The sequence below is a fragment of the Rutidosis leptorrhynchoides genome, chromosome 5, assembly GCF_046630445.1.
Source record: "Rutidosis leptorrhynchoides isolate AG116_Rl617_1_P2 chromosome 5, CSIRO_AGI_Rlap_v1, whole genome shotgun sequence".
NCBI lineage: Eukaryota > Viridiplantae > Streptophyta > Magnoliopsida > Asterales > Asteraceae > Rutidosis > Rutidosis leptorrhynchoides.
In genome coordinates, this window is record NC_092337.1 from 403,035,528 (window position 1) to 403,061,669 (window position 26,142).

The window sequence follows — 26,142 nt, forward strand, 5'->3', positions numbered from 1 at the left end:
TGAGAGAGATCAATTAGATGAAGAAAATTGAAGAATGAAAGTGTTTGTAGGTGTTTTTGGTCGTTGGTGTATGGATTAGATATAAAGGATATGTTATTTTGTTTTCATGTAAATAAGTCATGAATGATTACTCATATTTTTGTAATTTTATGAGATATTTCATGCTAGTTGCCAAATGATGGTTCCCACATGTGTTAGGTGACTCACATGGGCTGCTAAGAGCTGATCATTGGAGTGTATATACCAATAGTACATACATCTAAAAGCTGTGTATTGTACGAGTACGAATACGGGTGCATACGAGTAGAATTGTTGATGAAACTGAACGAGAATGTAATTGTAAGCATTTTTGTTAAGTAGAAGTATTTTGATAAGTGTATTGAAGTCTTTCAAAAGTGTATAAATACATATTAAAACACTACATGTATATACATTTTAACTGAGTCGTTAAGTCATCGTTAGTCGTTACATGTAAGTGTTGTTTTGAAACCTTTAGGTTAACGATCTTGTTAAATGTTGTTAACCCAATGTTTATAATAATAAAAGAGATTTTAAATTATTATATTATCATGATATTATGATGTACGAATATCTCTTAATATGATATATATACATTAAATGTCGTTACAACGATAAACGTTACATATATGTCTCGTTTCAAAATCATTAAGTTAGTAGTCTTGTTTTTACATATGTAGTTCATTGTTAATATAATTATTGATATGTTTATTTATCATAATATCATGTTAACTATATATATAACCATATATATTTCATCATATAGTTTTTTACAAGTTTTAACGTTCGTGAATCACCGGTCAACTTGGGTGGTCAATTGTCTATATGAAACCTATTTCAATTAATCAAGTCTTAACAAGTTTGATTGCTTAACATGTTGGAAACATTTAATCATGTAAATATCAATCTCAATTAATATATATAAACATGGAAAAGTTCGGGTCACTACAGAACATAACCGTTATGGCCGTTGATAAGACAGCGTGTTGTAACGTCGTCAAAGGGACGAGGGTTACGTAATATCCAACAGTCCCGTAACAATCTAAAAACCTCATTTCTTACCCCAATTACCGACTCCGTTACTTGTGGGAACGTTTTGTTTAATAGTTCTAGCCCGATGTTCTTTTTCTCACTTTGGTGAGAAGCGAACATTACTAACCCGTAAGCATAGCATGCTTCTTTATGTTGCATGTTAGCATCTTTTTCTAAATCATGAAGTCCTATATTCGGATACATTGAGTCAAAATAATTTCTTAACCAGTTGCGTAAAATAGCATTTGGGTTCCCCTCAATATATGCGTCAAAGTAAACACATCGTAACTTATGGGTTTCCCAATGTGATATCCCCCATCTTTCAAACGAAAGTCTCTTATAAACCAAGACATTCTTGGAACGTTCTTCGAATGTCTTACAAACTGATTTCGCCTTAAATAGTTGTGCCGAGGAATTCTGACCGACTCTAGACAAGATTTCATCAATCATGTCTCCGGGTAGGTCTCTTAAAATATTGGGTTGTCTATCCATTTTGTGTTTTTATACTGTAAAATAGACAATAGTTAGATTCATAAAAAAATACTTATTAATGCAAGCAATTTTTACATATATCATAAAGCATAAGCACACTATATTACATATATTACACCACACGAATACAACTATCTTATTCCGACTCACTCGTTTCTTCTTCTTTAGTTTTGGTTCTTTTTGTCAAGTTTCTAGGGATATATGATGTTCCCCTAATACGAGCCATCGTTTTCCACATTCGTTTAGAAAAACCTTGTGGTTTAGAGGTTCCCGGGTCATTGTTACAACTTAAGGACTTCGGGGGTTGACGATACATATAAAGTTCATCGGGGTTGGAATTAGATTTCTCTATTTTTATGCCCTTTCCCTTATTATTTTCTTTTACCTTTTTAAATTCAGTTGGGGTAATTTCTATAACATCATCGGAATTCTCGTCGAAATCCGATTCATCGGAGAATTGGAAATCCTCCCAATATTTTACTTCCTTGGCGGAAACACCATTGACCATAATTAACTTTGGTCGGTTGGTTGAGGATTTTCTTCTACTTAACCGTTTTATTATTTCCCCCACTGGTTCTATTTCTTCTACCGGTTCCGATTCTTCTTCCGGTTCCGATTCTTCTTCCGGTTCCGACTCTTCTTCCGGTTCCTCTTCGGGAACTTGTGAATCAGTCCACGAATCATTCCAATTTACATTTGACTCTTCATTATTATTAGGTGAGTCAATGGGACTTGTTCTAGAGGTAGACATCTATCACATAATATCAAACGCGTTAAGAGATTAATATATCACATAATATTCACATGTTAAAAATATATAGTTTCCAACAAAATTTGTTAAGCAATCATTTTTCAAGTAAACACGGTCGAAATCCAGACTCACTAATGCATCCTAACAAACTCGATAAGACACACTAATGCAAAATTCTGGTTCTCTAAGACCAACGCTCGGATACCAACTGAAATGTCCCGTTCTTATTGATTAAAAACGTTCCATATTAATTGATTTCGTTGCGAGGTTTTGACCTCTATATGAGACGTTTTTCAAAGACTGCATTCATTTTAAAACAAACCATAACCTTTATTTCATCAATAAAGGTTTAAAAAGCTTTACGTAGATTATTAAATAATGATAATCTAAAATATCCTGTTTACACACGACTATTACATAATGGTTTACAATACAAATATGTTACAACGAAATAAGTTTCTTGAATGCAGTTTTTACACAATATCATATAAGCATGGACTCCAAATCTTGTCCTTATTTAAGTATGCGACAGAGGAAGCTCTTAGTATTCACCTGAGAATAAACATGCTTTAAACGTCAACAAAAATGTTGGTGAGTTATAGGTTTAACCTATATATATCAAATCGTAACAATAGACCACAAGATTTCATATTTCAATACATATCCCATACATAGAGATAAAAATCATTCATATGGTGAACACCTGGTAACCGACATTAACAAAATGCATATATAAGAATATCCTCATCATTCCGGGATCCTCCTTCGGACATGATATAAATTTCGAAGTACTAAAGCATCCGGTACTTTGGATGGGGTTTGTTAGGCCCAATAGATCTATCTTTAGGATTCGCGTCAATTAGGGTGTCTGTTCCCTAATTCTTAGATTACCAGACTTAATAAAAAGGGGCATATTCGATTTCGATAATTCAACCATAGAATGTAGTTTCAAGTACTTGTGTCTATTTTGTAAATCATTTATAAAACCTGCATGTATTCTCATCCCAAAAATATTAGATTTTAAAAGTGGGACTATAACTCACTTTCACAGATTTTTACTTCGTCGGGAAGTAAGACTTGGCCACTGGTTGATTCATGAACCTATAACAATATATACATATATATCAAAGTATGTTCAAAATATATTTACAACACTTTTAATATATTTTGATGTTTTAAGTTTATTAAGTCAGTTGTCCTCGTTAGTAACCTACAACTAGTTGTCCACAGTTAGATGTACAGAAATAAATCGATAAATATTATCTTGAATCAATCCACGACCCAGTGTATATGTATCTCAGTATTGATCACAACTCAAACTATATATATTTTGGAATCAACCTCAACCCTGTATAGCTAACTCCAACATTCACATATAGAGTGTCTATGGTTGTTCCAAAATATATATAGATGTATCGACATGATAGGTCGAAACATTGTATACGTGTCTATGGTATCTCAAGATTACATAATATACAATAAAAGTTGATTAGGTTATGGTTGGAATAGATTTGTTACCAATTTTCACGTAGCTAAAATGAGAAAAATCATCCAATCTTATTTTACCCATAACTTCTTCATTTTAAATCCGTTTTGAGTGAATCAAATTGCTATGGTTTCATATTGAACTCTATTTTATGTATCTAAACAGAAAAAGTATAGGTTTATAGTCGAAAAAATAAGTTACAAGTCATTTTTATAAAGGTAGTCATTTCAGTCGAAAAAACGACGTCTAGATGACCATTTTAGAAAACATACTTCCACTTTGAGTTTAACCATAATTTTTGGATATAGTTTCATGTTCATAATAAAAATCATTTTCCCAGAATAACAACTTTTAAATCAAAGTTTATCATAGTTTTTAATTAACTAACCCAAAACAGCCCGCGGTGTTACTACGACGGCGTAAATCCGGTTTTACGGTGTTTTTCGGGTTTCCAGGTTTTAAATCATTAAGTTAGCATATCATATAGATATAGAACATGTGTTTAGTTGATTTTAAAAGTCAATTTAGAAGGATTAACTTTTATTTGCGAACAAGTTTAGAATTAACTAAACTATGTTCTAGTGATTACAAGTTTAAACCTTCGAATAAGATAGCTTTATATGTATGAATCGAATGATGTTATGAACATAATTACTACCTCAAGTTCCTTGGATAAACCTACTGGAAATGAGAAAAATAGATCTAGCTTCAAAGGATCCTTGGATGGCTTGAAAGTTCTTGAAGCAGAATCATGACACGAAAACAATTTCAAGTAAGATTTCCACTCGAAATAAGATTGTTATAGTTATAGAAATTGAATTAAAGTTTGAATATGATTATTACCTTGTATTAGAAAGATAACCTACTGTAAGTAACAAAGGTTTCTTGATCTTGGATGATTACTTGGAAAGGATTTAGAAAACTTGGAAGTAAACTTGCAATCTTGGAAGTATTTTTGATTTTATGAAACTAGAACTTTTGGAATTTATGAAGAACACTTAGAACTTGAAGATAGAACTTGAGAGAGATCAATTAGATGAAGAAAATTGAAGAATGAAAGTGTTTGTAGGTGTTTTTGGTCGTTGGTGTATGGATTAGATATAAAGGATATGTAATTTTGTTTTCATGTAAATAAGTCATGAATGATTACTCACATTTTTGTAATTTTATGAGATATTTCATGCTATTTTCCAAATGATGGTTCCCACATGTGTTAGGTGAGTCACATGGGCTGATAAGAGCTGATCATTGGAGTGTATATATACTAATATTACATACATCTAAAAGGTGTGTATTGTACGAGTACGAATACGGGTGCATACGAGTAGAATTGTTGATGAAACTGAACGAGGATGTAATTGTAAGTATTTTTGTTAAGTAGAAGTATTTTGATAAGTGTATGGAAGTCTTTCAAAAGTGTATAAATACATATTAAAACACTACATGTATATACATTTTAACTGAGTCGTTAAGTCATCGTTAGTCGTTACATGTAAGTGTTGTTTTGAAACCTTTAGGTTAACGATCTTGTTAAATGTTGTTAACCCAATGTTTATAATATCAAATGAGATTTTAAATTATTGTATTATCATGATATTATGATATATAATATATCTTAGTATGATATATATACAGTTAAATGTCGTTACAACGATAATCGTTACATATATGTCTCGTTTCGAAATCATTAAGTTAGTAGTCTTATTTTTACATATGTATTTCATTGTTAATACACTTAATAATATATTTACTTATCATTTAACATAATTAACCAAGTGTATCAATATCTTAATATGATTCATATGTACCTAGTAAGACGTTGTTATAACGATAATCGTTATATATATCGTTTTCGAGTTTCTTAAATTAATAGTCTCATTTTTATGTATATAACTCATTGTTAAAATACCTAATGAGATACATACTTATAATAAAATCATGTTAACTATATATATAACCATATATATGTCATCGTATAGTTTTTACAAGTTTTAACGTTCGTGAATCACCGGTCAACTTGGGTGGTCAATTGTCTATATGAAACCTATTTCAATTAATCAAGTCTTAACAAGTTTGATTGCTTAACATGTTGGAAACATTTAATCATGTAAATATCAATCTCAATTAATATATATAAACATGGAAAAGTTCGGGTCACTACACATTTCATATATACACTTCAATGATCAGCTCTTAGCAGCCCTTAATGAGTCATCAAACATGTGGGAACCATTCTTTGCAATCTAGTATGAATTATTTAGCAAGATTACAAAAATATTATTAACCATTCATGACTTATTTACAAGAAAACAAACTTACATATCCTTTATATCTAATCCATATATCACGACCTAAAACACATACAAACACCTTCATTCTTCAATTTTTTTCATCTAATTGAACTCTCTCAAGTTCTATCTTCAAGTTCTAAGTGTTCTTTATAAATTCTATAAGTTCTAGTTTCATAAAATCAAGAATACTTTCAAGTTTGCAAGTATACTTCCAAGACTTTCTAATCTATTCCAAGTAATCATCTAAAATCAAGAAACCTTTGTTACTTAAAGTAGCTTATCATTCTAATTCAAGGTAATACTCATATTCAAACTTTGATTCAATTTCTATAACTATAACTATCTTAATTCAAGTAGAAAATCTTACTTGAACTTGTTTTTGTGTCATGATTGTACTTCAAGAACTTTCAAGCGATCCAAGATCCTTTGAAGCTAGATCATTTCTTGTCACTTCCAGTAGGTTTACCTACTAAATTTGGGGTAGTAATGATGTTCATAACATCATTCAATTCATATATATATAACTATCTTATTCGAAGATCTAAACTTGTAATCACTAGAACATAGTTTAGTTAATTCTAAACTTGTTCGCAAACAAAGTTAATCCTTCTAACTTGAATTTTAAAATCAACTAAATACATGTTCTATATCTATATGATATGCTAACTTAATGATTTAAAACCTGAAAACACGAAGAACACCGTAGAACTGGACATACGCCGTCATAGTAAAACCGGGGGCTGTTTTGGGTTAGATAATTAAAAACTATGATAAACTTTGATTTAAAAGTTGTTCTTATGGGAAAATGATATTTCTTATGAACATGAAACTATATCCAAAATTCATGGTTAAACTCAAAGTGGAAATATGTTTTTCAAAATGGTCATCAAGACGTCATTTTTTCGACTGAAATGACTACCTCTACAAAAACGACTTGTAACCTGTATTTCTGACTATAAACATATACTTTTTCTGTTTAGTTTCATAAAATACAGTTTAATGTGAAACCATATCAAGTTGATTCACTTAAAACGGATTTAAAACGAAGAAGTTATGGGTAAAAAAAAATTGGTTAAAATGGTTAATTTGAGTACGGGATGAATTGACAAAAATATATACTAACCATATCCTAACTAACTATGTTTTGACATATCATATCGACGTCATCTATATATATTATTTGGAACAACTATAGACACTCTATATGCGGTAATGTTCGAGTTAGCTATACAGGGTTGAGGTTGATTCCAAAATAATATATATAATTTGAGTTGTGATCGAGTCTGAGACTTGTATACACTGGGTCATGGATTGATTCGAGATAATAGATATTGATTTATTTCTGTACTACTAACTGTGGATAACTAACTGTGGACTACGAACGTTGGACTGTTAACTTAACAACTTAAATCGTTAAAACATGATAAAACATATTGTGAATATATTTCGATCATACTTTAATATATATGTATATATTTGTTATAGGTTCGTGAATCGACCCGTAGCCAAGTCTTATTTCCGACGAAGTAAAAATATGTGAAAGTGAGTTATAGTCCCACTTTTAAAATCTAATATTTTTGGGATGAGAATACATGCAGTTTTATAAATGTTTTACAAAATAGATACAAGTACGCGAAACTACATTCTATGGTTGGATTATTAAACCGAATATTGCCCCTTCAAGTCTGGTAGCCTAAGAATTAGGGAAATGGCCCCTAATTGACGCGAATCCTAAAGATAGATCTATGGGCCTAACAAACCCCATTCTGGAATTTGGAATGCTTTAGTACTTCGATTTATATGGTGATTACGATTGCCAATTTATGACATACTTGCGAGTATGTGGGGAATATTCTATATACATTAAAGTTAATGTCGGTTATCAGGTGTTCATTATATGAATGATTTTTATACACTTGCGAGTGTAAGATTATTGAATAAATGAAATCTTGTGGTCTATTATTACGATTTGATAAATATATAGGTTAAACCTATAACTCACCAACATTTTTGTTGACGTTTTAAGCATGTTTATTCTCAGGTGATTATTAAGAGCTTCCGCTATTGCATGCTAAATAAAGACAGGATTGGAGTTTGCATGCTTGTATAATATTGTTTAAAAACTGCATTCGAAGACTTAAGTTGTTGTGTAATATTATTGTAAAACATTATGTATTGGTCGTGTGAAAACGCTATATTTTAGATTATCATTATTTGATAATCTTCATAATGTTTTTAAACCTTTATCGATAAAATAAAGGTTATGGTTTGTTTTTTTTTTTAAATCGGATGCTGTCTTTGAAAAACGTCTCATATAGAGGTCAAAACCTCCCAACGAAATCAATTAATATGAAACGTTTATAATAGATATGAACAGTACATTTCAGTTGGTATCCGAGCATTGGTCCTAGAGAACCAGAAATTTGCATTAGTATGTCTAACCGAGTTTGTTAGGATGCATTAGTGAGTCTGGACTTCGACCGTGTTTACTTGAAAAACGATTGCTTAACACTTTTTGTTGGAAACTATATATTGTAAACATGTAAATATTATGTGATATATTAATCTCTTAACGTGTTTGATATTGTGTGATAGATGTCTACCTCTAGTACAAATCCCATCGACTCACCTAATAATAATGAAGAGTCGAATATATTTTGGGAAGATTCACAAATTCCCGAAGAGGAACCGGAAGAAGAGGAACCGGAAGAAGAGGTTCCGGAGGAGAAAATATTAGGAACCATAGTAAAACAGATAAATAAAAGAAAATTCTCAACCAATGGACCAAAGTTAAAAATGGTCAATGGTGTTTTCGCCGAGGAAACAAAATATTGGGAAAATTACCAATTTTCTGATGAATCGGATCCCGACGAGGATTCTGATGATGTTATAGAAATTATCCCGACTCAATTTAATAAGGCAAAAGAAAATAATAAGGGAAAAGCTATCAAAATAGAAAAACCCGAGTCCAAAACCGATGAACTTTATGTTAACATGAAGTACCCTGATGAGGTATACCGTAAACATCCGTATTTCTTAAACTTTCACTATAACCCGGGAACATCTAAGCCACCAGGTTTTTCTAAACCATTTGTGAAAATGACGGCTCGTATTAGAGGAGTACCATATATCCCTAGAAAATTAGCGAAACGAACCAAGTCCGAGGAGGAAGAAACAAGTGAGTCGGAATAAAGAGTTGTAATCATATTGTGTAATATATGTATTATAGTATGCTTGTACTTTTATGTTATATGTAAAAATTGCTTGTATTATTTGTTAATTACCTTTTACGAATCTAATCCTCATCTATTTTACAGTATAAAAACACACAATGGACGTTAAGGATAGACAACCAAATATTTTAGAAGACATACCAGGGGATATGAGTGATGAAATCTTGTCTAAAGTCGGTCAGAATTCATCGGCACAATTATTTATGGCGAAATTAGTTTGTAGGACATTTGAAAGATGTTCCAGGCATGCCTTGATTTATAAAATGCTTTCCTTTAATAGATGGTGTATATCACATTGGGGAGAACCTAAGTTACGCCGTGTTTTCTTTAAGGCATTAAGTGCGGGAAACCCTACTGCAACTTTCCGCTACGGGTTGACAGCCTATTTTGACTCCACATATCCCAACATAGGACTGCGTTCTTTAGAAAAAGCTTCAAACATGCAACATAAAGAAGCATGTTATGTTTACGGGTTAGTGATGTTCGCTTCTCACAAAATTGAGAAAAAGAACATCGGGTTACAACTTTTAAATAAAACATTCCCACAAGTGACGGATTCAGTAGTTGGAGTGAGAAATAAAGTTTTTAGATTGTTACGGGGCTATTGGGCATTACGTAACCCCCGTACTTTTGACGACGTTACAGCATGTTGCCTAGTCAACGGTCACAACGGTTACTTTCCACAAGACCAAGGATGGGAAATAGTATTAGTAAAACCCGAATGCATGACTTGTTTCTGGACTTACGAATTACGTATCTTTATTGCCTTTGCTGAACGACTTGTGTTAAACTAGAAATTGTCTTCGCAACTGCTTTGTATCAAAGTTGTTGTGTGCTATATTTTATGCTATATGTAAAATAGCGGTATTGTAAGCTTGTAAAATATTGTATAAAAGTTTGAACGCGAAATATTATTGTAATCAGTTTTTCATATAGAATTGTAGTAGTTGAACTGTATATTAGCTACTAAGTATGAACTTAACGGGTAGGTACTACCCGAATGAAAATTTATAAAACGCTAATATGAAGAAAAAACTTTTATAAATAAGTTCACATTATGCTACGAAATACTATTGACTCCTCTTAATATTCTATATGATTAACTTAATTCTTTTGGCTATTTTTGAAGGAAATGGCACCGACTACTCGTCAGAACTTGAACATGAGTGAAGAACAATTCCGTACCCTTCTTGCTGCGAACATAGCCGCAGTGCAGGCTGCAATGCAAAATAACAACAATAACTCTGCATCTAGCAGTGGAACTAATTCCACAAGAAATTGTGTAGGATGCTCCTACAAAGAATTTACTGCCTGTAAACCACTAGAATTCGATAGAACTGAAGGACCAATCGGATTGAAACGGTAGACTGAGAAGGTCGAATCAGTGTTTGCCATAAGTGCGTGCATTGAAGAAGACAAAGTAAAGTACGCTACGCATACCTTCACAGGTACTGCGTAAACATGGTGGAACACCTATCTCGAGTAGGTGGGACAAGATGCTGCTTACGCACTACCGCGGTCAGCATTCAAACACTTAATGAACGAGCAGTACCGTCCCAGAAACGAGGTCAATAAGCTCAAGGTAGAGCTTAGAGGGTTACGAACACAAGGGTTTGATATTACCACGTACGAACAATGATTCACAGAGTTGTGCCTATTGTGTCCGAGAGCATTCGAAGATGAAGAAGAGAAGATTGACGGATTTGTAAAAGGGTTACCAGAAAGAATTCAAGAAGATGTTAGTTCAAACGAACCCGCCTCCATACAAAAGGCAAGTCGAATGGCTCATAAACTCATAAATCAGATTGAGGGAAGAATTAAAGAGCATGCGGCTGAAGAAGCCAACACGAAACAAGTCAAGAGGAAGTGGGAAGAAAACAGTGACAAGAGTCACCAATACAACAACAACAACAACAACAACAACAACAACAATAATCGCAATTACAAATGCAATAACTACCACCACAACTGCAACTTTAACTACAACAACAATAACAATCCCAACAACTACAACAACTACAACAACCGTTCCAACAATAACAACAACCGCAACAATAACAACAATCCCAACAATAACAACCAGAGGCAGAAACCATGCCAGAGGTGTGAAGGATACCATCCGACTGGGCTTTGTACCACATCGTGTACTAAGTGTAATAGAAAGGGTCATGGTACGACGAAGTGTGAAGTTTACGGACCAATGGCTAATAAGATTAAAGGAACAAATAATGTCGGAACAAATAATACCGCCATTTTTTGTTATGGATGTGGGAAGCCTTGTCATATCAGAAACGAATGCCCAAATCAGGGGAATACTAATGGACAGGACCGCGGAAGAGTTTTCAATATTAATACGGCAGAAGCGCAGGAAGACCCGGAGCTTGTTACGGGTACGTTTCTTATTGACAATAAATCTGCTTATGTTTTATTTGATTTGGGTGCGGATAGAAGCTATATGAGTAAAGATTTTTGTGCTAAATTAAGTTGTCCATTGATGCCTTTGGATAATAAATTTTTACTCGAATTAGCAAACGGTAAATTAATTACAGCAGATAATATATGTCGGAATCGAGAAATTAAACTGGTTAGTGAAATGTTTAAGATTGATTTAATACCAGTAGAGTTAGGGATTTTTGATGTGATAATTGGCATGGACTGGTTGAAAGAGGTGAAAGCAGAAATCGTTTGTTACAAAAATGTGATTCGCATTATGCGAGAAAAAGGAAAACCCTTAATGGTGTACGGAGAAAAGAACAACGCGAAGCTAAATCTTATTAGTAATTTGAAGGCACAAAAACTAACAAGAAAAGGTTGCTATGCTGTTCTAGCACATGTCATGAAAGTACAAACCGAAGAAAAGAACATCAATGATGTGGCCGTCTCAAAAGAATTTCCCGATGTATTTTCGAAAGAATTATCGAGACTACCTCCACACCGATCCGTTGAATTTCAAATAGATCTTGTACTGGGAGCTGCATCAATAGCTCGTGCTCAGACTCGCACCCAGCGAAATGAAGGAACTCCAGAGTCAATTACAAGAACTTTTAGAGCGTGGTTTCATTCGACCAAGCACATCACCGTGGGGAGCTCCTGTTTTGTTTGTCAAAAAGAAGGATGGTACATTCAAGTTATGTATCGACTACCGAGAGTTGAACAAACTTACCATCAAGAACTGTTATCCACTACCGAGAATCGATGACTTATTTGATCAACTACAAGGTTCGTCAGTTTATTTGAAGATTGATTTACGTTCCGGGTATCATCAAATTCGGGTGAAGGAGGATGATATTCCGAAGACTGCTTTTAGAACTCGTTACGGTCATTATGAGTTTATGGTAATGCCGTTTGGATTGATTAATGCACCAGCTATGTTCATGGACCTCATGAACCGAGTGTGTGGAACATATCTTGACAAGTTTGTCATTGTTTTCAATGATGACATACTTATTTACTCAAAGAATGATCAAGAGCACGAAGAACATTTGAGAAAAGTGCTAGAATTATTGAGGAATGAAAAATTGTACGCTAAATTTTCAAAGTGTGCATTTTGGTTGAAAGAAGTTCAATTCCTCGGTCATATAGTGAGCAAAGAAGGTCTAATGACCCGTCCTAATCCATCTGGACGAATACATTATATTTGGTTATATCGCGAGGTACTTGACCTCTATATGATACATTTTACAAACATTGCATTTGTTTTTAAAAGACAAACTTTCCTTACATCGAAAGTTGACGACATGCATACCATTTCATAATATATCCAACTATAATTGACTTAACAATAATCTTGATGAACTCGATGACTCGAATGCAACGTCTTTTGAAATATGTCATGAATGACTTCAAGTAATATCTCTAAAATGAGCAAATGCACAGCGAAAGATTTCTTTCATACCTGAGAATAAACATGCTTTAAAGTGTCAACCAAAAGGTTGGTGAGTTCATTAGTTTATCATAATCGATCATTTCTATAATTTTAATAGACCACAAGATTTCATATTTCCATTTCTCATAAACATCATGCATAAAAATCATTCATATGGATTGAACACCTGGTAACCGACATTAACATAATGCATATAGAATATCCCCAAAATAGAAATCCATCTGTATAATATAAACTTGAAGTACTAAAGCATACCATTTTCCAGTATGGGGGGAGTTAGTGCCCGTAGATCTACCTTTAGGATTCGCGTCAATTAGGGTGTCTGTTCCCTAATTCTTAGGCTACCAAGCTAAAAGGGGTGATATTCGATTCGATAATCCAACCATAGAATGTAGTTTCGATTACTTGTGTCTATTTCGTAAAATATTTATAAAAGCAGCGCATGTATTCTCAGTCCTAAAAATATATATTGCAAAAGCAGTTAAAAAGGGAGCAAATGAAACTCACTCTACAATATTTTGTAGTAAAAATATTCATACGACGATACTGAACAATGCAGGGTCGGCCTCGGATTCACGAACCTATATCAAATATATATATTAAAATATATAATCGTATTTGAATAAGTTTATATATATTATTATTAATCATACTTGTTATATTTTTGTGTTATATTGATAAATTTTATATATATCATTTATATGTTTTATATCACTAGTATTCATTATAACCTATTAATAATACAAATTTATATTAAGGTTTATATACGATAAGATATATATATTTATATATTAATTGGTATATCCTATATATAGCTTAGTTAATATCATTTTAATAACAAAAATATGGTGTTATGTAATATTAATATTATTGTAATGTATTTTCATAAAAAAAAAAATCTGTTTGTAATAATACTAACATGATAAGAATGATAATATTTATGATAGTAATAACAATAATAGTGTTAAGTTTTAATAATGAAAAGATAATAACTTTACAAATTTTCAATTGTAATGATACTTCATTTTAATCATAATATTGTTAATAATAATAAGTTTTATCATAACTTCGAATTGAATTTATAGACTTATAACTACAGTTTCTATAGCTTAATTCCACAATCATATTCATAATAATAATAATAATCATACTTATATCAATAATAATAATATTACTGTTAATACTTGATGATATTACATAATAATAATAATTAAAATGATAATAATAGAAATCATATTATTAATATTATTAATATTATTAACATATCAATAATAATAATTACTAATGATCATAATATCAATAATAATACTAATAAAAGTTATGATACTTATATTCATGGTGATATTAATAATAATTATAATAATAGTAACAATTATAATACTAGTTGTAATATTGATAACTAATGATAATAACAATAATAACAATAATCATAATAATAATAATAATAATAATAATAATAATAATAATAATAATAACTGATAAATAATAATAATAATAATAATAATAATAATAATAATAATAATAATAATAAATACTACCTTAAAGGTTTCAAAAGGCTTCCCAAAAAGAAATGCCCTAGGCAGGGCTCGAACTCGCGACCTCTCACCCACACACAACACGCCTTTATCATTCGATATGTGCCATTTTTCTGTGATTAAATACCCCAATTTAATTATGTGCCCTATGCTATCCGATTATATTGGGCCACATTTTACTTCAGCCCACCTTAGTTCCCAAGCCCAAAAAGGCAATTTAGCCTTCGACCCAAATCCACATTCCAACAGATTGATCTGTTTCATTACCCCAATTTATATTAATAATTAAATATATAATAATAATAAAATAGAATAATAAATATAATAATAATACCTTTATATAAAAAAACATGTATATATGTTCGATTTGGACCAGCGAAATATCCTCGATTGCAGCAGTGCACAAGCATCATTCGATGGTGGTCATGGTTGTGAGTTAATTGGAATAGTAGTGATCGAACATAATTGTGATTGAAGGTCCGGTTTACGGTTAAACCATGAACGAAATAGTGGTGATTTGGGTGACGTTCAGACTACAAAATAGGAGGCAAAACTGAATCATTATCATCTTTATAACACCGTTATCATTATTGTCCTCGTCTTATGTCATCATCATCATCGTTGGTTAAAGAAATATCTTCATCTTTACGTTCACTATTCATCGTCACCTTTAATTCATCTTTACTGTATCATTAATAGAAATTGAATAGTATAGCACCATATTGTAAGTGGCAATTTAAATGGTTTCACGAAAGGAGAATAGGAAAACAAGCATAGCAGTAGCATCATCTACATCTCATCATCATCGTGATCACTGTTCATTATCTGGGTTTCGTGAATAATTAAACAGAAATCAAAAGTATTGCAGTATGTTGCAGTAGTAGCAGTATTAAAGGGGTTGTGGTGGTGTTTTCTGACTGTTTACAGTCGTATATAATCGGTTTTGATGATGGGTTATAAACCAAAATGGTAACAGAAGTTTCATGGTGGGATTTTGATTATCGATAATGGGTTATGGTGGAAATATAGCTGGTGATTGGTGATCTCATTTGATAACAGTCACGAATCAATAACATAAAAACAATGGATTTTGAATGAGCACATATGGGTGGTTGTTGGGTTTTGAAGAATCAAAGATGGTGATGGCTCGATAATGATTTGTGGTGGTTGTTAATTATGGTGATTCATGGTGGTGGGAGGACGATAGAACGAGATGAAGAGAGGTAGAGGAGATAGATGGTTTGTGTTAGTGTTAATATGTATGTGTAATGTTTTCATATAATAATTAGTACTCTGTAATTTATAGTGTGCAAAGAACCAAAACTAAAAAAAACAGTGATTTCCAAATCACAGATTAATAATAATATAAATATAAATATAATAATAATAAATAATATACTAATGTATTCTGAATAAAGAAAACGTGTGAAGCCACAGTTATCATTTTATTATTGTGCCGACAGTTTTCACGAACTGTGTATCGTGCACTATTTGAAATTAGGGGCGGATAAAAGTGTTCAGAAAAATCTCATATTTTTAAATTAACTATATTTATTTATTTTGGTCATTATGGTATAAAATTCGATCCTTAATTTGTTAGATAAAAATTACATCAACTGTCCCTCTCATTTATGGGTAAAATATAAAAAATGTTAAAATTAAATACTTAGATCCTAAATATACTTTTAATAAGCCTATAACTTATATAACTCATTTTCGGATCACCTTTTATTTTAAAATCATATAAGTTCGAGTTAAACTTGTCTAAATAATAATCGAAACGTCTATCGACTATTACAATCATTTAATATTTATTTGTAATATACTTTATTTATATATAGAGATATATTTTAAATAATAATTATTATAATATCCTATTTTTATTTTATTAAATTTTAATAACAACATAAAAATAATACTTCATATTATATTTAGAATTATTATTTATATATACATACACACATATCTATTTACAATTAATTGTTTGTGAATCGTCGGGAGCAATCGAAGGTCAACTGAATATATAACATAGTCTCAAAAAAATTTTAGACTCAACATTACATACTTTGCTTATCGTATCGAAATCATATAAAGATTAAGTTTAAATTTGGTCAAAAATTTTTGGGTCGTCACAGTACCTACCCGTTAAAGAAATTTCGTCACGAAATTTGAGTGAGGTGGTCATGACTAACAATAAAAATGTTTTCATGACGAACATGAGTTGATAAATAGAGTTTATCATTATTGAGTAACACAGATAAAACAATTCGATTATTCGAAGAGTACGAATGAAGCTATCACAAAAGAGTGAAATGAATAAATGCATATTCGTCTTGTCTGATGACGTAGTCACGGTTGATTTTCAAAAATCAAGGAATCTAGAGAAAATCTTCGTAATCTATATAAGATTTAATTCTTCGATAATTCGGAAAATTAGGATCTCTCTAATTAAATGTAGTGATCTTCCTCGATTACTCTGTTTGATATTTTCCATTATAAATTAAGCTCTTCCGTTCCATTATTCTCACCATTCCTATACTTTCTTTCTTAGTTCATACATCCAAAAGATTGTGAAAATGCTTAATCCCGTTCTAATCCTTGATATTTTTCTAATTATCATTTCTGTCATCCTTCTTTTCGATCTTCCACCAGAAAAATCTGTTTACTTCTACTATTACCTAGGGGTGATATTATTCTTAATTCTACCGTATCTTTATATTGCTATTCGTATTAATATCCACGGTTTGTAATTTCGACGTTGTTGTTGGGCTTTATATTTTTCTTTATACCTCAAAGTCCCCGCTTTCGTCTTCTATAATCATCATCATTAACAGTTAATGCTCTCTCTTATTTACTGTGATTTATACTCCCTTTCTATTTCGGAGCTTCATGCTTTTGTTTTCTTTTTGCAAGTAATGGTCCAGAATTCGTAGGTATGAGTTTCGAATTATCATAATATACAAGGTAGAAAGGAAAGGTAGTAGCACGATTTGATTTGTCAAATTACTTGAATCATTGAGAATAGAACTATCAAGAATATACTTTCTTGATATGTTCAGAAGTTAAGCAGAATGAAAGAGTTATGTAACATGGCATGTGATGACGTTATGATCTGTGAATCATCACGTCCCATTAGAAACTCAGCATGACTTACTGTAATATAATCACGTTGATCAAGTGTCATTATATTATACTAACTCATGCATCAATTTCCAACACTACTTCAAAATCATTCATAATTCAAACTCGAATTTTAAAGAAATTTAGAAACTAAAGTAGTTTCCTTTATAATGTAATATAGATAGTACGAAGAGATAAATAATTTCGGATGAGAATATTTATGAAAATATCTTCCAAAATATCGAAGATATTTATGATGATATTTTGGAATTTCTAAGTTCAATGGTTGATGAAGAAAGATTTTTCGCAAGATTTTAACATGAGTACGGAGCAAGATATTCGTTGAAGGTTTTCTCGGATCCAGAATTACCTGGATTCTTTGAATATATGGTATGGTCCTTGTATTTGGCCTTGGTCTCCTTTATGGTTTGCTCAATCTGTTTTTCAGTACCAAATTTTCGATCGATCATTCCTAACACTCTCTTCTTTATCATTAAACTTTTGACTGTTAAGGCAGTCTTCAGTTTTCATTGTTTCATCAGCTTTTTCAAAGTTCAATGTATTGATTCGTAGGCTGGGTGCTTTCCAGAATTTCAGAATGAAAGATCATAATTCTAAGAGATAGATGTTATATGTGTACATATAACTGTTGACGTAGAAACAATGCGAGATTTCGAAATACTAATTGCTAATTCTTGGTGATTGGTATGGCAATTCTCGTTACAAGATTCGGATTGTAGAAACCCCTCCTAATCCATCCGGACGAAGTCTGTATCGATTATAAATGATTCACAATAGTTGATTACATCGCGAGGTACTTGACCTCTATATGATACATTTTACAAACATTGCATTCATTTTTGAAAAGACAATATTTCATTACATCGAAAGTTGACGGCATGCATTCTATTTCATAATATATCTAACTATAATTGACTTAATATTAATCTTGATGAACTCAACGACTCGAATGCAATGTATTTTGAAATATGTCATGAATGACTCCAAGTAATATCCCTAAAATGAGCAAATGCACAGCGGAAGATTTCTTTCGTACCTGAGAATAAACATGCTTTAAAGTGTCAACCAAAAAGGTTCGTGAGTTCATTAGTTTAACATAAATAATCATTTTATAATTTTAATAGACCACAAGATTTCATATTTCCATTTCTCATAAACATACGTCCCATGCATAGAGACAAAAATATCATTCATATGGATTGAACACCTGGTAACCGACATTTACAATATGTATATAAGAATATCCCCATCATTCCGGGATTCGAACATGATATAAATTTTGAAGTACTAAAGCATCCGGTACTTTGGATGGGCTTGTTGGGCCCGATAGATCTATCTTTAGGATTCGCGTCAATTAGGGTGTCTGTTCCCTAATTCTTAGATTACCAGACTAAAAAGGGGCATATTCGATTTCTATAATTCAACCATTTAATGTAGTTTCAATTACTTGTGTCTATTTCGTAAAACATTTATAAAAATTGCGCATGTATTCTCAGCCCAAAAATATAAAGGGTAAAAAGGCAAATGAAACTCATCATACTGTATTTTATAGTAAAAATACATATGACGACATTGAACAGAAGTAGGGTTGTCCTCAGATTCACGAACCTATATCATTTGTATATTTATTAATATACTTAATTATAATCGAACAAATATATATATATATATATATATATATATATATATATATATATATATATATATATATATATATATATATATATATATATATATATATATATATATATATATATATATATATTATTAGTTATATCCTTTTTATATTAATAATATATATATATCGTATATTCATTTTGTATATAAAAATATTAAATTTTGTTATATTATATGTATTTAATATAGTTATATACAAATATCATTTGTTTGTTAAAGTAGTATTTTAAGATAATATTTTAAGTGATAATAATAATAATAATAATGATAGTACTAATATTAATAAATATGATAAAAGTATTAGTAATTCTATAAATGATAATACTAATGATAGTTTTTAATAGAATGAATAACTTAATAATAATGGTCATGAAAATATTAGTTTTTGGTAATAATACATAGTTCTTAATAATAATAGTTTTAAAAATATCTATTTTGTTAATATTGATAATAAGTTTAATAATAATAATACCAATGATTATATTAATAATGAAAATGATAATAATTATAATACTACTTATGTTATTAATAATAATAACAATATTCTTATTTATCACTATAATCATAATCTTAATAATGATAACTAATACTTGTATGACAAAATTTATAATAATAAATACATTAGTAATGTCAATAATAATAATAATAATAATAATAATAATAATAATAATAATAATAATAATAATAATAATAATAATAATAATAATAATAATAATAATAATAATAATAATAATAATAATAATAATAATAATAATAATAATAATAATAATAATAATAATAATAATAACAATCTTAGTATTAATGATAATGTCAATAGTTATTCTACTTAATAATAATACTACTAATGATAATAATATTTGTATTAGCAGTAATAATAATAATAATCCTAACTGTAATTATAGTCATGATAATAATAATAAATTGTAACTAATACTTTTATTAGCAATAATATTGGTAGTAATAACTATAATAATAATAACGGTAAGTAATAATAATAATAATAATAATAACAATAACAATAATAATAATAATAATAATAATATTAATAATAATAATAATAATAATAATAATAATAATAATAATAATAATAATAATAATAATAATAATAATAAATTTAAGAAGAAAAAAAACTACCTTAAAGAGTCATTTCAAAAACAATTGCACCAAGCTAGGATCGAACCCGAGACCTCTCGGTACCCGACACCATCCCTTAACCATTCCTCTGTCTCAATCTTTCTGATTTCATCTCAGTTCTAAAATATATAACCCGTTTATTTTACTGTTTTCCTCTTCTTCTTCATTATTAAATCCAAATAGACCAACCAGTTTCATAATCATCACAAACAATTAACGATTTGATTTTTGGAATACACATTCGAAACAGAAACAATCGGTACTGAGTATTTAATTTAACAGAAGAAAAGAAAAATAAATAAATAAAATTAAAATAAAAGAAGCTGAAGAACACGATCAAACCCAAAATCAAATTCAATAATTTAGAAAGTTCTAGGCCGTGGTTTCTGAATGAAAAAGGTTGCAAATCCTCATTGTAAACTATTTGAATCATTAATTGATCCAAAACATTTAAAACGAATTCAAATTTCTCAATTATCAAAACTGTTGACTTTTTAATGTTTAACTTTGACTCGTAAAATTTGAACTCAATGGATGAAATTTATACCTGAGCTTTTCTAGAAAGGTTAAGTGAAAGATTTCTAACAAGACTACACTTATGGATTTTTAAATTTCGTTTCGAGATCGCGTTTTTGAAATTTTCCTCAAGAACAGAGGTTATCGTTAAAATAAAAAAATATATCCTTTACTCTGTAAATCACTGCTTATCTCATATAATGGAATTGGAATGGCTTGATAATGGATTCCAGTTGTTTGTAATAATAATGACATTCGACAGTTTCAGGTTAGCAGCCAAATAAAGGACGATAATTATAATAAAATAGGAATTGGATGTCGATATAAAATAGGATTCATACGATTTGGAAATCTGAAATTTTGGTTCCATCTGTTTAGTATTATTAAGGTATAAATATAAATAGATTAATAAAAAAATTCTGATAATTAATAATAAAATTACTAATAATAATAATGGAATTAGTTATATTATTAATAATATTAATATCAAATAATAAGGTGTAATAAAAATATTGATAGTCATAATCTATATAAATTTTAGTAACTTTGTTAGTAATGATAATTTTAATGATAAATAATATTGATAAGGATAATAATAATAATAATAATAATAATAATAATAATAATAATAATAATAATAATAATAATAATAATAATAATAATAATAATAATAATAATAATAATAATAATAATAATAATAATAATAATAATAATAATAATAATAATAATATTTATGATAAAAATAATAATATGATAATATTATTAATAACAAGATTGGTAAAAATGATAATCATAATAATAATTTTAATAATAATAACTTTATTATAACAACTTACATGTATCAAATCTGATATTAATTTTAATAATTACTAATTATATTAATAATGAAAGTAATAATAATATTATATAGTAACTGTATTTTAACTTGTTATTTATTTCATCAATATTACCTATTATTAATTATGTAATACTTATATTGAATATTTATTATTTACATATTTTGTATATATTACAATATACATATAATAATAATTATGTACATAATTCATATATTTTTATGCAGATTAATTTTAATAGAAATCTTATTATCTTGCATAACATTTTACATATTTGATTTTAATGTTTCAATTATATTTAATTATTATATATACATACATTTATATTTATTAATTCTTATATATACATATTTAGTTACAAACAATTATTCGTGAATCGTCGAGCACAGTCAAAGGATAAATGGTTACATGAACATAGTTCCAAAATTTTCGAGACTCACTATTACAGACTTTGCTAATCATGTCGGAATTATATAAAGATTTAATTTAAATTTGATCAGAAATTTCCGGGTCGTCACAGTACCTACCCGTTAAAGAAATTTCGTCCCGAAATTTGAGTAAGGTGGTCATGGCTAACAATAAAAATGTTTTCATGAGAAAATGAAGTGATTGAATAGAGTTTTATCTTTACCTTGTCATATAGATTAAACGATTCAGTTACTTGAAGCGTATGAGTGAAGCTATCGCAAAAGTTTGAAATAGGAAAAGTAAAGATTCGTCTTAACTTTTGACAGAGTTAGGGTTGAATTTAGAAAACAAGGTGCGTCTTAGCTTTTGACGTTGTCTTGCTTGAATTCCGGAATTCAAGGGATTTAAAGAAAATCTTCGAAATCTAAAAGATTTGATTCTTCGGCGAATAAGGAAATTAAAATCTCTATAATTAAATACGGTGATCTGTTTTGATTACTCTGTCTGATATTTCCATTATAAATTAAACTCTTCCTTTCCATTATTCTCACCATTCCTATACTTTCTTTCTTAGTTCATACATCCAAAAGATTGTGAAAATGCTTAATCCAGTTCTAATACTTGATATTTTCCTAATTATCATTTCCGTCATCCTTCTTTCCAATCTTTCGCCAGAGAATCTGTTTACTTCTACTATTACCTTGGGTGATATTATTCTTAATTGTACCGTGTCTTTATATTGCTATTCTTATTAATATCCATGGTTTGTAATTTCTGCGTTGTTGTTGGATTTTATATCTTCCCTTATATTTCAATGTCCCTGCTTCTGTCTCCTATAATTATTGTCATCCACCGTTAATGCGTTCTCTTATTTGCTGCGATTTATACTCCTTTTCTACTTTGGAGCTTCATGCTTTTGTTTTCTTTTCGCAAGTAATGGTCAAGACTTCATAGGTATGGAGTTTCGAATTATCATAATATACAAGGTAGAAAAGAAAGGTAGTAGCACGATTTGTTTTGTCAAATTACCTGAATCACTGAGAATAGAACTATCAAGAATATATTTTCTTGATATGTTCAGAAGTTAAGCGGAATGAAAGAGTTATGTAACATGGCACATGATGACGTTATGATCTGTGAATCATCACGTCCCATTAGAAACTCAGCATGACTTACTGTAATATAATCACGTTGATCAAGTGTCATTATATTATACTAACTCATGCATCAGTTCCCAACATTACTTCAATAACATTCATATTTTAAGCTCGAAAGTTTACAGAATATAGAAACTAACAGTTTCTATATGATGTAACACTGATAGCACGAAGAGATTAATGATTTCAGATAAGAATAGTTATGGAAATATCTTCAGAATATGGAGGTTATTTATAATGAAAGATACGATAATATCTTGAAATTTTTGAATCAAGTTGTGATGAAGAAATTCATTCATAATTCAAACTCGAATTTTTAAAGAAATTTAGAAACTAAAGTAGTTTCCTTTATAATGTAATATAGATAGCGGGAAGAAATAAATAATTTTGGACAAGAATCTTTATGAAAATATCCTCAGAAATATCAAAGATATTTATGATGATATTTTGGAATTTCTAAGTTTGAAGGTTGATGAAGAAAATTTGCCCGCAAGAATTTAGAGTCAGGAGTAAGGTATTCGCTAAAGATTTCATCAGAAATAGAATCATCAGGATTCTTAATGTACAAGTTTAGTCCTTGTGATTTGTTCAGAGACTCCTTCGTAGTTTGCTCAATTAGTTTTTTTTTTCAGTTTCAAACTTTTTCTGAGCTTTGCCAACATACAATTCTTTATCATCAACTTTCGGCTGTTGAGGTCGTTTACGATTGTCTACGGTTTCTGCTGCTTCATTCAGCTTTTTCAACATTCAGAGTATTGATATGTAGACTGAGTGCTTTTCAGAATTTCATAATGAAAGTTCGTAATTCTAAGAGATGAATGTTATACATATAACTGTTGATGTAGATATGCTGTGAGTTTTCAAAGTACTGATTGTTGATTCCCGGTAATTGGTATGTCAGTTCTCGTTACAAGATACGGATGAGTATATGATAGGGTTTCAATGAATAAATACAATGATTTATCATAGAGATTTAAGTATAGAAGTAACGAGGTTGCTGGTAAGTTTACTGCTAATGTGGTGGAATATAAGCGGTTCCCCGGTAACGATGACGAAAGGCAAACTTATATATCAAGGTTATAATAAGACCAATCCGGATGAAAAGTCGAAGTTGGCTTGCTGAAGCTGTGACAAAATTGGCTATTTTGAAAAGGAATTGCAATGTTATTTTCGGTAATAATAATGCCAAAGGATCTAGCACAGATACGTGTTAAATGTTTACTCGAGTTCCGAGTGTTTTCAGGTGCATAATTATATGCATCCATCTTTTCTTCTGTAGATGAAGTGTGGTTTGTTCATCCTCTCGATTGAGGTGTTTTCAGGAATTATGAAATGTTTGAACGCAGATTGGAATCGTCAAGATACGAATGAGGTTTAAGATGAAATCAAGTGGCAAACTTGAAGAATTGTTTAGTTTCATATATTATAATCAATATTTTAATTCATTTTAATTGTCCAATGTCGTCAGTCCATAATTGATAGTCCACAGTTAACAGTGCAATCATTCATATATAGTTTAATATATAATATTCGAATTAATTAATACGTATCGTGACCCGTGTACATGTCTCAGACTCGATCACAACTCAAATTATATATATTATTGTAGAATCAACCTCAGCTATGTATAGAGAACTCGTTCATTACTGCATATAGAGTGTCTATGGTTATTCCAAATAATATATATAAATGCGTCGATATGATATGTTAAAACCTTGTATACGTGTCCCGATATTTAAAGTGCGTAAAATAAATACAGAAATTAAATGACTATAAATAAAATTGCGAGAATTAAAATTGCGATAAATAAAATACGATAAATAAATTGCGATAAATAAAAGGTAATACGGAATTAACAGTTATCTAGGAATAGTTAGCTAGGATTTTGTCATCGTGGATTCTTATTAAAATTTCTCGTAGTTAATTTGTTTGTTTCTAACAAATTTTATTTTGTCAAATGTTTTCTTCATTATGCCACTTGTTGGATTCTGATAGGTCAAAATCCGAATATAAAATTGAATGAAAATGGTTATTCTGTGGTGAACTGATTTGTAAAGCGGTGGTTGTAAGTAGGATAGTAAATGACTGTTAAATCATATTCGTAGAATGTACAGTGTAACTTATTAATGCGAAATCTAAATATTCCTCGGGTATTACCTACCCGTTAAAATATTTTCACCATTAACAGTTTGTACAATAAAAATTTTTAATTACAATCTTTATGAAAACATATATACATATATATTTTCTTCAGACGTAATCATGGATTTAATGAGTCAATGTGATATTAAACTCATCAGATTTACGGCTAGAACTAGAGTACATAATCTCTAAAACATTAGAGATTACATAATCATCACGAAGGACGAAGATAGTTTATGTAGAACGATTCATAGAATGATGATTATGCTTGAGGTATAGATTGCGAGGTTGAGACGTGTGATGATGTTGTTGTTGATGGTACGGGTTATGCTGCTGGTGCTGCTGATGGTGGTACTGTTGTTGTCGGTGCTACAAGTGTTGTTGGTGCTGAGGTTGGTGATGATGTT

The 26,142-nt window shown here is 30.0% G+C and overlaps 1 protein-coding gene across 1 annotated transcript in view; it reads right to left on the minus strand.

The window, feature by feature from the left end:
* LOC139849894 (tetrahydroberberine oxidase-like) overlaps positions 1 to 26,142 on the minus strand; it is a 153,286-nt gene that overhangs the window by 27,277 nt on the left and 99,867 nt on the right. The window contains exon 2 of the mRNA XM_071839509.1: positions 9,195 to 9,203. Coding sequence (XP_071695610.1) covers positions 9,195 to 9,203 — 9 coding nt within the window. The remainder of the gene's footprint in view (positions 1 to 9,194; positions 9,204 to 26,142) is intronic.